Source organism: Anolis carolinensis, chromosome 1, assembly GCF_035594765.1.
Source record: "Anolis carolinensis isolate JA03-04 chromosome 1, rAnoCar3.1.pri, whole genome shotgun sequence".
Classification (NCBI taxonomy): domain Eukaryota; kingdom Metazoa; phylum Chordata; class Lepidosauria; order Squamata; family Dactyloidae; genus Anolis; species Anolis carolinensis.
The window spans coordinates 275,158,350-275,171,713 of record NC_085841.1 but is presented as its reverse complement, the minus strand read 5'-3'; the positions used below and the strand labels follow the sequence as shown (position 1 = coordinate 275,171,713).

The following is a 13,364-nucleotide window of genomic DNA, read 5'->3' as shown; positions in this document are numbered from 1 at the left end:
ATCAATAGGTACTGTTTCTGTGGGAAGGTAATGGCGCTCCATGCAGTCATGCCAGCCACATGACCTTGGAATGTTAAGGCATGTTAATCTTTCTTCAGAAATAACATCAGTGTTTACTATTTACTATTTCTATTTGTTATTTCTTCAGAAATAACATCAGTATTTACTATTTGGTGTTTAATTTAAAAATTATTGTTGGAAATTTTAACACATTGAGGTATGAATGAATTTTCATTAACTCTCAAATCTCTAGATGAAATGGCCACCACTAGTTAGTGAGTTGCCTTTACATTTGTGAGATGCATGTTATGTGTAGCTGTTTCCTTCATGGAATTTCAGCTGTTTAACATTGAACCCATTAATCATTTTAGGTCAAGGGATTACTATCCTCTAGCAATAAATTTTGTGATTTTGTGAAGTTCTTCGAGTCTAGCTTGAAATAATATGAAAATAGTAAAACCAGAACTGAACAGAGAATGTAGTGGAATGAGAGAATGAGAGAATCATACAATACTAACAGTGCTATAACAAAGGAGCAAGTCTGTAGGAAAACTGGTATCTGTAATCAAGCTTGAGGTATTGTGAATTATTAAATTGTTGTATTCCCTCACAGATCTTAAAACATTATTTTCAAGTCATTTGGTACTTGTCAAGCTATTTTGCCCTTTAGTATTTTACGAATACTGGTCAAGATTTAAGCAAAAGGCATAAAGGAATCCAGTAGCACTATTGGGAATAACTGGTTTATTATAACATACACTTTTGAGGAGTCCGGCTCATTTTTGCTAGAATAAACTAGTTAGTCTCATAGCTGCTTAACTCCATTTTTGTGCTGAAATAGACTTAAGGTGATATTTTTTAAATATTACTACAATATTTAAAACAGTTGTTAAGTCCCCCCCCCAAAAAAAGACACACTCGCAAAATATAACAATGGCCAAAAATCCATCCAAATGCACCCCCCTCCATAAATTTTAGTAAAGTAAGTAAACTTTTTATTACGGTCAATGACCAGCTCATATCAAGGGCACCCAGTCCCGTACATCCATATGAAATCCGAGAGGTTATATACTTCACAATTAATAAAACTCCTATAAAACGAAATCATTGACAAAATTTAAAATCTAGGCTAAAAACTTCAATATTAATAAAAACCATTATAAAATTGAATCCTTGACAAAATTTAAAATCTAGGCTGAAGATCATATACCAGTACCATTAAGACCCAACTCAACTCACAGGATCATCCGGGGGGAGTCTAAAGGAAGGGAGTGGGGATGGCATGGGGGGGGGAATACCCCTAACTGTAAATAACAACCTATAACTATAAATACTGGTCTATATCTGCTTTCCCAACTCTATTCTATAGATGATACTTAGTTCTTTTGGCTCTCAGTCATCATCTGCCGGATTTTAATTGCAGCTGTGCAGAACTTGGCGACATTATATGTCACAGCTGAGATGGTATCTGAGAGCAATAAGGTTACGTAAAATTTTAGTAATAAAGAATAAACTCGAAAATTATTAGTCACATCATTTTTAAAAAAATATCATTATGCTTTCATTACCCTGAAAAGTAATGTGTTATTGGCAGTTTTGTTGCTTCTGACCCATTATTTCAAGTTCTGTTCCGTATTTCTAAACGTAAGAGCAAGAGACATTGGACATGAAGCCAGGATTTCACATTTTGTCAAGAGGTGTCCTCTGGGAATACAGGATGTGCTTGTGCTTTTGAACTTTACTGCATGTACGTACTTCCTAGACAGTGTACAGGACATTGGCAGCTTCTCTCCCCTGGCAGAACACTTGTCATCTTCAGGAAATACATAATATATTTGACGGAAATGTCTTGCTGACATTTTGGAACTATGATTATTGATTTTTTTAAAGGTACATGATGGTGCTTAGAGGACTGTGTTAGTGTGATACATCCAGCTTTTATGTAGCTAAATAACCACATCATGAAGAGCTTCATTTAGCAGGGAGAGGATATTTTATAATTGGGAAGTGGTGTCAAACACATTGTAAAAAAATGTCTTCTTACATCTTCTGACAGTCAAGAGCAGAAGAATCAGAGCCCAGAATTGCAGGTCTTGGGCATCACCAGCTTAGTACCACCATCAACAATCCCCTCCTTTCAATAAATTTTCCTTTTGGGGTAATAACTCCTATCCATTTATTTTGAGCAGAATCTCTGTTTATTGTTGGGCTGCCCACCCAGTCTGGTTAATCAGATCTGAAAGTATCCCTCATTTTATTAAAATGCCTATTTTATTTGTTAAACTTTTTCAAAATTATGGGACCTGTCTCCCCCCCCCCACAATATTTTAATTACATTTCAACAATAAAAACACACAAAAAGAAAAGCAACAATACTTATAAATACATAAACATAGACATAGACAATGACAGCCCAACAAATATACATTTCTACCAACAACTTTAAAACTACCAATCTTATCTTTTGTCAGTTTCTCTATAAATGTAACATTTTTCTTTCACTTTATATCCTGCAAATTGTTTATTTCCATTTGTTTTAACATTTACCAAGGATATCCCAACATTTTCTGTCTCCAAGCCTATCTTTTGCTTTCCCTGCAATATATATTGACAAAATTATGGGGCCTGTCCTGAAATGATATGATGTGTGAGAGAGACACTCACAAACTATTGATTGTAGAACCACCTTTGTCAGAATGTACAAATTATAACCATGTATTTGTTGCAGTGTATGTAAGGAAACAAAGACAGAAGACACAAAAATAGGGAAGATGAAGAGAAGCAGAAGTAGCATAGAGCATCCCTGAAATATGTGATCACAATGAAGATCACATGCATAGATCCACTGAGAAAAAAAAATAGATAATTGGAAATGAAACAGCATGAAATAGTTATTGTTATTGGGCTACAATTGCCAGAAACCTACAGTCAGCATGGTCATTGAAAATTTGCTTTTAATGACCTTTTTTTCAGTAGCAGTTGCGGCTTTGGTTTATCAGCACTGTGCTATTCTAATCAAAAATGCAGAATTGCACAAATTGATGGGTGGGGCAGAATGCCATTTTTTGTGACACAGATCTTGGCCCCTCATTTCACTCAATGTATGCAAATCCACACTCTGAAAATAAATTGTCACTCTTATGTTATGCAGTCTATAACTTATACCTCTCATTTTGTCATTTGTCAATTTTCTAATCTGTTAGTGGAAAATCAAATGGGGAGCCTGATTCTGAACCCACCTCTTCAGCACAGACACATAGTGGCATAGAAGACATTAATCCAGAGACAAAAGCCAAAATAGAGGAGGAAGCTTATAACAAAGGGTAAGACTGTGTGACTGGACTCAGCATGAAAACTAGGCATGACCTTTTTATCACCTAAACCAACCATGATTTTGTTTTATTTCATAAATTTGATAGACTTCTGCTAGTGAAAAAGGGCCCTACTTTCCATTTACTGCAAAAGTAACATTTCTAAAACAGAAGAAATTTCCATTCAGAATCTCTACAGCTATAAATCTAACTTATTTTCAACAGAGTAATTTAACAACCTATAAAATTTTTGATTTCTAGGTGTAGATACTGTGAATGGGAATTCCTTCTATTTGCACACATACCTAAATTTTTTATCTGATCTTTAAAGATAAACAGGGTCAACTCTGTTTAGAGCATGAATGGAAGACTGCCATTCAATATCAGGAACTTTAGGCTAGATTTCAGAAGAAGAAACTGACAGAATCTCTTCTAAGTATTCCTTTCCTAAGAAAACTCTTATCAAATTCCTGGAGTCACCAAAGTTGACAGGTGATTTGAATGCATATACGCACAGACATATTTTAACACAGGGAGGGATGCACAATCTGTTGTTTGCCTGGAAGAAAAAATAACCGTATATATGGCTTATGTTTCCCCTTTCACTAGTTATGTTTCTGCTTGAGAGCATTTTAGTCAGTTTCTGAGAATGAGAATTTCATGGCTTGAGGAGCTTTTGTTCTGTTTCCCTGTGCCTCGAGTACACATTAAAGAGACTTTGTGGCTGCTGTGAACAATAATCATGTACAAACTTAATACCCACACTTCTAGATAGCATTTAATGTGTTGAATTTTCCAAGTAAATCAAAGCAACTACTTTTATCATTCTCAAAAAGTGAAGTAAATAATCAAAACCAAACAAAGACTAAACCTCTTCTACTTCAGTTCTCTGGCTTTCAGCTGTCTTAACTGCTCACTCTCTGAATTTAGGGTCAACTACCTACAGAAACTTCATTTTCCAATTGCATCTCAGAAAGAACAGTCTAACTACCATGATTTATCATCACAATAGTCAGTCAAGATAGAGTATTTGTCCCCTTGTTTCTTTCATAATAGCTAATATATCACCTGATAGTACTCCACTATGTGTATAGTATATATCTATCACTCAGTGAGCATTGACTTAAGGCTCCTGGAGACCAAAGTTCAAATCTGTGTTCAGCCATATTCTGAGCTAAACTGTAGATTTCTCTTAGGATATTAACTAACCTTGAATGCCTTATATTAATATTTGTATTTTGGCAACAAGTTGTTAGTGAGAAGAATGTATCTATAGTACAGATTTAATGGTTTAGTTACCTAGATCCTGCCCAACACCACTGGACATGCTAAATCTTTCTTACAATGAAAGGATGATGATCTACCATTGGCTCATGGAAAGAAGTCACAATAGTTTGGAAATTGTACAGTGAATTTGGCTTAGATAAGTGAAAATGCTGTGAGTAATGTGCATCCAGTTATCATTCATGTTTTTTTTTAAAAAAAAATCCTGCCCAAACATTCAAAAAGGCCAGAAACAGCATTACAGCAGAAGGAGGAGGAGGGGGTGGAGTTTCTTTTAGGTTCTTCTAGGACAGATTGTTTTCACCTTCCACAATTCTACTCAGAGAAATGGTTCCTTTTGATAAAAGTTAATACTTACACTGACCTGCTGAAAATCAACTCCGGATTTTGGGGGCTGACCTTTAATTGAATTTTCTAGATGTATACACAAATATATATAGTGTATTGCTTTATATATTTTACTTCTGCCTGAAGCTTCAGTGAATTCTGCTTTTTCAAAAAAAGAAAAAGATAATGCATGTGTTTTTTATGCAAAAAGCTATCAAGAAGGATTGAAGAAAACCAAAGAACTTGAAGATCAAAAAGAAGATGAGGACAAAATAGATGAAAGCCCCAATGTAGCAGGTGAAAGTGATGATGAAATCAGCAAGGAACACAGGTAAGAACATAGCTATACTAAGATTGTTCAGCTCTAATTTATTTGGTGAATTGTAACATTGTTGATTGCTTTTGAGGCTGACTGCCAAATATTGTGAAGATATTTTCATCCTAGCAGTTCCCCCAGCTGTTTTCGACATGTGTGGAAACAAAAATCAAACATCCCCTTGTCTCTAAAACAAAGGGGCACACTGCTCAAAAATAATTTATGGACAACAGAACCACAATAATTCATGCTCAAAATAATCAATCTGCTTTCCTTTTTTAAAAACATTTTATTAATTACACAGTAAACATCTCTATGAGCAAACAGTAAACAATCAATACACTGTCAATATAAAGACATCATATATAATAAATCAGTCTTGATATTCTTCCAACACCTTCAACTTAATCTTCCCAGTTCTCATAATCTTCATATGAATAACACTCATATTATCCTTAACCACAGATACCTTAATTTGTTTTGCCATAAAATGAGCACATGTTCTATATTTATTTAAAAGTCCTACATTCTGCAGTATTCTTATATACAACTACATTTGATTGCTTCAAGTCTCTACCACAAGTTAACCAGTAAAAAAGTATTGTTCTATCAAATTTCCCAATTAATATCTCACATATAAAAAAATTGCCTATCCACTTAGTAGTTCTATTCAGTGTTATTTGCCTCATCAGTGTTCTTCTTTCTATCACTCCTAATAATTTATTATAAAAATTGTTAGTGGCCAATTTTTCCAAGCTTTCATCAATATGCTTTCTGTCCTGCAAAGTGCATAAAAGATATCTGGACAGCAAAGTGCTGAGAGATAGGCATAGTAAAACTTCAGAGTAAACGAAAATCCACATTGTGGGTAGTATGTCATGGGTTGGGACTAAATCTCTACTGCTTATACAGCCTTCTCCAACCCAGCACCCTCTAGGAGTGTTGCTCTGCAGCTCCCAGCATTCCTTTGAATGAAGATGGGATATGTTAAGTTATGAACACCAGGAACCCCACTTGGAGGAAGGACACCCGAGGAAGCATCCAGCTCTTTTGGACAGTATTGAAGCATTATTCTTGGGTTAGAGGAGTGGGAGGCAACTCCTGCCCTTGGCTTGGTTATATGTAGCCCTTGGTCTAGGTGTCACACATAATTACTTGAGGCCTCTGCAAAAACAAACTCTCCCTTTTCCTGCAAGAACAAGAAGACAGAGAAGGAGAAAGTGGTGGCAAACAGAGGACAGGAAAGACATTGTTAGAAACAAAAGAAGTAGGCTTGCCTATTTTTGACTTTGGGTTCATCCCTTGCTGACATGCTGCCCTCAACAAATTAGACCAAGACAATGCAGCCCTTGGAAAAAAAATTGGCCAACCCTGATTGAGATAAGTGTGTGTGTGTGTGTGTTTTTGTAAGTAAATGGCTGTATTGTTGAGATTCATGTGACCAGGTTCAGATTTGCATTCCATTTGTTCAGTGTTAACCATTTTGATATGACAGATGTTTTCACACATGAATTTGCAATTGCCTTTGAGCTCATTTGTAATACTTTTATGTGGAAGAGAAAGCAAGGAGATGTTTGTAATACAAATTAGCTTTTTCACTTTCATAGGTTGCTTCTTTCTCATTGCAAACTAATTTACAAAGATGAATTGTATGTGAAAAACATTAAGTAATCTATTTTCCTGTGATACTCTTACATGATGTCTTAACCAAAGCAACTTTGAACAGAAAAATATGATTAAATCCTTCACAGGGCTCCTGCATTTTCTCTTCTAGCTTTTATTGGGATTTTTAACTGCAGTGCTGATCCACGGTGACAAATTAAGCCAAGTATACCCTTGAATGATACCTCTGTCTCCTGAGGGAGAATTTAATATAGTCAATCTAAATATGGAAAATCTTTCACTAAGAAAATACTTACAAAAGATCTAAAACTTTAATAGCAACCATTATGTTGAGAACAATGCCTTTGATCCTGTCGGAAATCATCCAATAAGAATAGCATGTATATAGCCAGGATTTGAGTATTGCGCAACATGTCAGCTTTCAGATATTAGAAGTATCTGGTGTCAAAGGTTATCAATAAGCATACATATTTTTACTTATTCTTTTTTCATTTTACAGCAAACTTGAAGTTATTATCCATTACATACAAATACTATACCCTAAACTGCATAAACACTGGAACATGCTCTGGGTTGTAGCAGCCATTATCATTATTTTTGCTGTAATATTGGGAATCTCCACTTTATACAATTACTTCTTCCTCTGTACGGAGTTATCAGATGGGCCACAAGCGAAGGCTACCTGTTCTGCTGTCCAGCAATATTCCTGGTGGAACTCAGGACTGCGACGTGACCAACACAGAGAATAACAAAAGCAAGAATGGGGAGAAAAGCCATTTACAATCCAACAGTAAGCACCCATTTTAAAACTAAGGTGTACAAAGTGCTTTTTCACTTTCCTGGTAGTCACCTATGATCAGTAATTCACCATTTAGGCTCTTTTGTGCCATAAGACTAGGAAATGCAGTGTGTTTTTTTAAAATTAGCCAGATAACACCAGCCAATAAATGCTGTTCTCTTTGTATGCTAATTGTTACTTGATTGACGTGCCTGACTATCAAGATAACCACATGAGAAATATAAAGAAAGAGTTTGACCAAAAATTAGGCAATGAAGTGTGAAGAGTCATAGGCAAAACACAAAATATAGTGCTTGTAAAGAATGCCATCCACAGCCTTCCAGCTCTGTAAATGTCAGTATGAATACTTGTTTCAAGATTCTTTTTATTTATGTGATAGAGATTTGTATTTGGTATCACAACAGAGGATAATGAGAAAAAAGTTAAATGTCAGCATATGTTGGCTGTATAAGCAGTTTCACATCAACCAGAAGAGGAGCCCGAATGAGTGGAAGCATTAACATTTGAAATCTCTGCCATATATACAAAATGATGCAATGCAAGGGAAAACCAAATAATTATGTGCACACGAACCTCTGTCACATCCCATTGTAGGCACTATAGGGGCACACAAATATTCACATTCAGTTCTACCACATGTACAAGAAAGTGATCTGGAAAGCTTGCCGTATGTTCCAGTAAGCATATAGTGACACTGTGGTTTCACAAAAAGTCTGGCATGCATTATAGTTGGAAGCAGCAACCTGCTATAAGTACAGGAACCTTGAAGAAACACATTCCACTTGAACATGTTCTACTCAGGTTAGACATTACAAAGGAGATGTGTTTATTTTAAACTCTTACCACTATTATAACTTTAATGAAGCTTGGTATACACTTGCAGACTGCAACTGGTAGATGCAAGGAGGAGCTTCTTTCCTTCTGCTGATTTCAAAAGGAACAAATACAAGTTGGATGGTGGAAATTTCCTGTAGGAAGAGCTAAGCACTGCCCTTTGCTCCCTTTACAGTATCTTGTTTGCCATGCAAATGTCTGTCCAAACACAGCTACCATAAACCCCAAGCTGCATAACTCTTTCACGTTTCACAAAGAAAATTAGATGATATAAATATGGATGTTTGGAACTATTAGAGAAAGCCAGTGGGTATGTTGGAAGGAAGTCATGTGTAACATATGTATATGTATGTATACAACATGTGTATTTGTAGTGCTGCTTTGAATGAAGCTGAAATACTCGTCCTTTCAAGTGTCAGTCAATCTCCTGGCAGAGAATCCAAGTTACAAAATAAAAATTGCAAGCCTTGGCTGACATAATTAGATGTAGAACAAACAGGAGGCTTGATTCAGAATAAACCTCAGGATGAAAGGATTGCTGGAAGTTCTTCTGCTGTTTAGATTTCTAGAAGACAGTGGTTCTCAACTGTGGATCCCCAGATGGTTTGGCCTACAACTCCCAGAAATCCCAGCCAGTTTACCAGCTGTTAGGATTTCTGGGAGTTGAAGGCCAAAACATCTGGGGACCCAGAGGTTGAGAACCACTGCTGTAAGGAGTATGAGGTGTAGTTTTGCCATCTCACAAAGCTCTCCCTCAGCAGAATCTCGGTCATCATATTGTGTTACCCTTTTGCACAAAGTTCTGTATTAGAGGCTCTAAAGAAGAGTTAGTGGTTTTGGGAAGGTACTGCACAATTAATGTTGATAAAGTTTAAAGGAGGTAGAGTATGGTAAATTCTAACTCTGCCATAGATTATTGACCATAAGAATCTCAGGAAAATGTATAATATGATTACCCAAGCAACAGCTAAAAACATGAAATTGCTAACCAGGGAGCAGCAGCATAAATGAGCTTAACGTATGAGATGGGTAGCATTGATACCAAATACAACTTTGTGTATATATTCACCATCTGATATGTCTCTTAACAGCTCCAGAGGCACAAAATAGTGTGATTAAGCATGTTTAAAAGGCTAATGAGAATGTGTATCATTTCTTCTCAAACTGGAAAAGGAGAATTAAGGGGGGTAAAGAATAATAGATTTCTGCTGGCTTTTGAATTTAAATGATTTGTCTAATAAGAAATAGCTCATCATACTTTTTCATTCTAATGATAAAGAACTGGTACTTTGAATACATTATATAGGAATTATGATGAAACAAAACCAAAGAATGAGGAATAAAAATGCCAACTCAAAATAACTCAGAAAGCTGTATCATGCAGGGGGGCTTTTTATCTGTGTTTCTGTGGACTTTAACTAGTGCTAAGGTTTACACCTGTCAAAATCATTCTTAAATCTAAATTAACCAAGGTATTATGTTAAAGAACATTTTAAACCTAGCTTCAAATGCAAGTGTTACTTCTTGCAGCCTTTTTCAGCTTGGTGCCTTCCAGTTACATTGTACACTCTCTTGTCATTCCCAGCAAGCATGGCTAATACAGCAGAGTTCCTGTTTGGATAAGACTATCCAAAGTTGATGTTTATGTCAAGCGGAAGAAGAATTTGTGCATAGTAGGGTGTCATCCTAACCCCATAGCCATTATTAAAAGAACAGAAGTACTAAATCTGAATTGTACAAAAATACGAAGTCCCACCAAAACATAACACACGTTTGTACACTTTTTGCCTTTATTTCATCTGTAAAACATTTGCATTGGGCTAAGTAGAATTACTAAAGATAAACAGATGTTTTGTTTATAAAGCCATCTACTTTCTGCTGAAAAGATGTATTGCTTTACCAATACGTGGAGGGAGGGAGAACCAATTTTTTGCCAGAGCATCTGTTCTCATGATCAGGGTTTGGGGCCAACCATTGTTTCTTTGATTTTTAAATGGAATTGTATCTTAGTGTTTATGGGCTCATCAGGATATAAAATAGTGGCTGACTTTGATGAAAAAGAAAAGATTATGCAGCCATTTGTTTCTCTATGCATTATCTCCTATATGTTATGCTGAATCAAATTCATAGGCTGATATGACCACTAAGAGTAGGTCAATCATCTTACACAATTCATAGGTTTCTGTTTTGGGTTTTGTTCTTATTATGAGGTTTTGTTTTGGAAGTGCAATATTTATTTATTTGGCTTTAACAAGACACATTTTCTCTTGTGCACAGCACTGATGTTTTTTTAAGTAGGAGGTACTCAAGAGGCACTATCTTTTATTTAAATTTTCTAAGACTTTGCACAGGTGTGCTAGTATTGTACTGTATAGAGCATCACATACTTGAGATGTTGAAATAAAAGTATTGTTTCAGAGTTCTCTGTTTTGCTGATATGTGACTTATTTAAAAAGAACATCACCAAAGAATTATGTGTTGTCATCAATTAGCTATCTTAAAATTAAACACTAGGTTTTAAAATGTTTTCTCTTTTGTTGAGATTCTTTTTTTGCCAAAATCAAGCAAGATTAAATTTGTCAAGAGTTGTCTTTCCATAGACATGAATTTTGCTCCAAAATGCATTGGGAAATACAAATATGATTATGAATAAATGTCAATTTTTCCGTACTGATTTAAATGTGCTAGATTTTAGATCTTGCAGAGCAGCGCCAGCATTCATCCAGAAGTGTTTTTGGGATGGGCCTTACAATTCCTCTACAAGGATGTATTGAGATCCCATCCACCGCACAATTATTTGTAAATGCTTTATTTTAATTTTTATTGTCATCATACATTTTCCCAATTACGATCATGTAGTGAATATCATGGAGTCGGGTAGCCAATCATACCTGACTGTATTACAGTGTCACTCAGAGGAATCAAGGGCTGGATTTTCCCTTCCTTGAAATGGTTGGAAGGATAGTGTGGCATTAACATCATGCTCACACTTCCCATACTTTCTGCTGCATTACTGGTGAAGTCTTCGTCTATCATTTTTGCACTACGAAAAGAAATCACCAAAAGGAAGATCTTTAGAAAGCAAGACAAAATATTCATGAAAAATGCCACCTGTTTCAGCTCAGTTTTGATTATTTCAAAAGAAGGAAAGCATAATGTTTGTAGCCCAACTTCACTGGAAAAAGTACAATGTAATATAACTAATAAATACATAAAAAATTCTGCCAATGGAGTGTGGGATTATTTCATGTCATTTATTTGGCCAAGTGTTTTGTAAATAATAATATGCCAATAGAGTGTTTCTCCTATTTTAAATTTAATGTTGTTTTCCACTATTCCTATCCCTGGTAGGATGAACAGTCCATATTTCCAATTCATCCCCTTGCATTTCAGTGGCTGCAGTGCCAGAAAAACTGATGGGCGTGGGCCTCTTTAAAGACTACAAAGGAAAACTCTGAAAGGTTTTTTCAGGACAAAGAACAATGAATGTGAAATTGAAGCTCTTCCTGTACACTGCACTAAACTGTACTGATTACATAGAATTAAAAAACTCTGAAGAAGGAACTGCCTACAGACTGAGTGAAGCATAAAATGGTGGTAGTCCCCAATAAATATGCAAACTGTTAAAAATGGTAAACTGATTTTGAAAGGAAAACTTGGCTTATATGGAAATGTTTGGGTATTTCTATCAAAATGGTATTAAGCAAACACCATTTGAATAACCTCTGTGTTATATCCCAAACTACATGGCTCTGATAGCCTGGGAATCCTGGAAGATACCCAAATGACCTGAAATGACATTGATACAATTTGACAGAAATATAACTTAATCAGACCCATGAGGCAAAAATACTAAACATTAAGCAGTGGCAGCCACTCCCTTCCTTCCTTAATTAGATTCAACATCTATTAAAAATATTTCAAAAGCAGTCTAAAAACAGTTTTAGAGTCCAGTTTTAAAACAGGTAAAACAGCACTTTTAAACACTGAATGCCATGTGGAACAGCATTGTTTTGGTTGCCTGCCAAAAATTTAAAAGAGATGGGGCAGCCTGACTTCCTTGGGTAAGTCGTTCCAGTGTCAAGGCACCAAGTCCGTCTACACTGGTCACAAAATCTGTCTTGATGTTTATACTTCTCCACGCTTGAACTGGGGCAGATCAGAGTCCTGACCATCCAGTCAGGCCAAGGAGAAAAGGAACTGATGTTCCCCTTCTCCCAATTATGGGGGCACCTTTACTGACATCGGTAAAGGCACTCAACGATGGCCATGAGCTCTGTTGCCGCCACTGTAGTGACAACGTCAAAGGTAAGTGCCATCCCATTTCTCTATGCCACAGGACACTGGCCGTTGTGAACCGAAGTGTGGGAAAGCCCTAGAGCAGGCTTGCACAACTTATGGCCCTCCAGGTGTTTTGGACTTCAGCTTCCAGAATTCCTGGCCATTGGAACAGATGGCTAGAGATTCTGGAAGCTGGAGGCCCAAACACCTGGAGGGCCGTAGGTTGTGCAGATCTCTTCTAGAGCTTTCTCCATCTGGATGATGTCCAGAAACTTCTGGCCTTTAACACAAGGTAAAGTTGAGGTAGCCAGTTTTACCCTGCATTAGAGCCCGGAAGTCCCTGAACATCATCCAGATGCCCAGGCAGAGCTGGTCCAACAATGAGGCGAATTAAGCGGTCGCTTGGGGCGCAAAACACATGGGGGCGCAGTTGAGACTGCTTTTTCTGTTGATTTCTTGTCAAACATGATGTTCTGGTGCTTAATTTGTAAAATCTTAATGTAATTTGATGTTTAATAGGCTTTTCCTTAATCCCTCCTCATTATCCAACATTTTCGCTTATCCAACGCTTTTATTTTTCAGTGATTGG

At 36.4% G+C, this 13,364-nt stretch overlaps 1 protein-coding gene across 3 annotated transcripts in view; it reads left to right on the top strand.

The window, feature by feature from the left end:
• Positions 1 to 7,825, top strand: part of irag1 (inositol 1,4,5-triphosphate receptor associated 1) — an 85,540-nt gene extending 77,715 nt beyond the window's left edge. For all 3 annotated transcript variants that reach the window (XM_008106852.3, XM_008106842.3, XM_008106833.3), the window contains exons 20-22: positions 3,204 to 3,323; positions 5,134 to 5,253; positions 7,361 to 7,825. In XM_008106852.3, coding sequence (XP_008105059.2) covers positions 3,204 to 3,323; positions 5,134 to 5,253; positions 7,361 to 7,610 — 490 coding nt within the window. In that variant the 3' untranslated portion in view covers positions 7,611 to 7,825. The remainder of the gene's footprint in view (positions 1 to 3,203; positions 3,324 to 5,133; positions 5,254 to 7,360) is intronic.
• Positions 7,826 to 13,364: the final 5,539 nt, after the last annotated feature.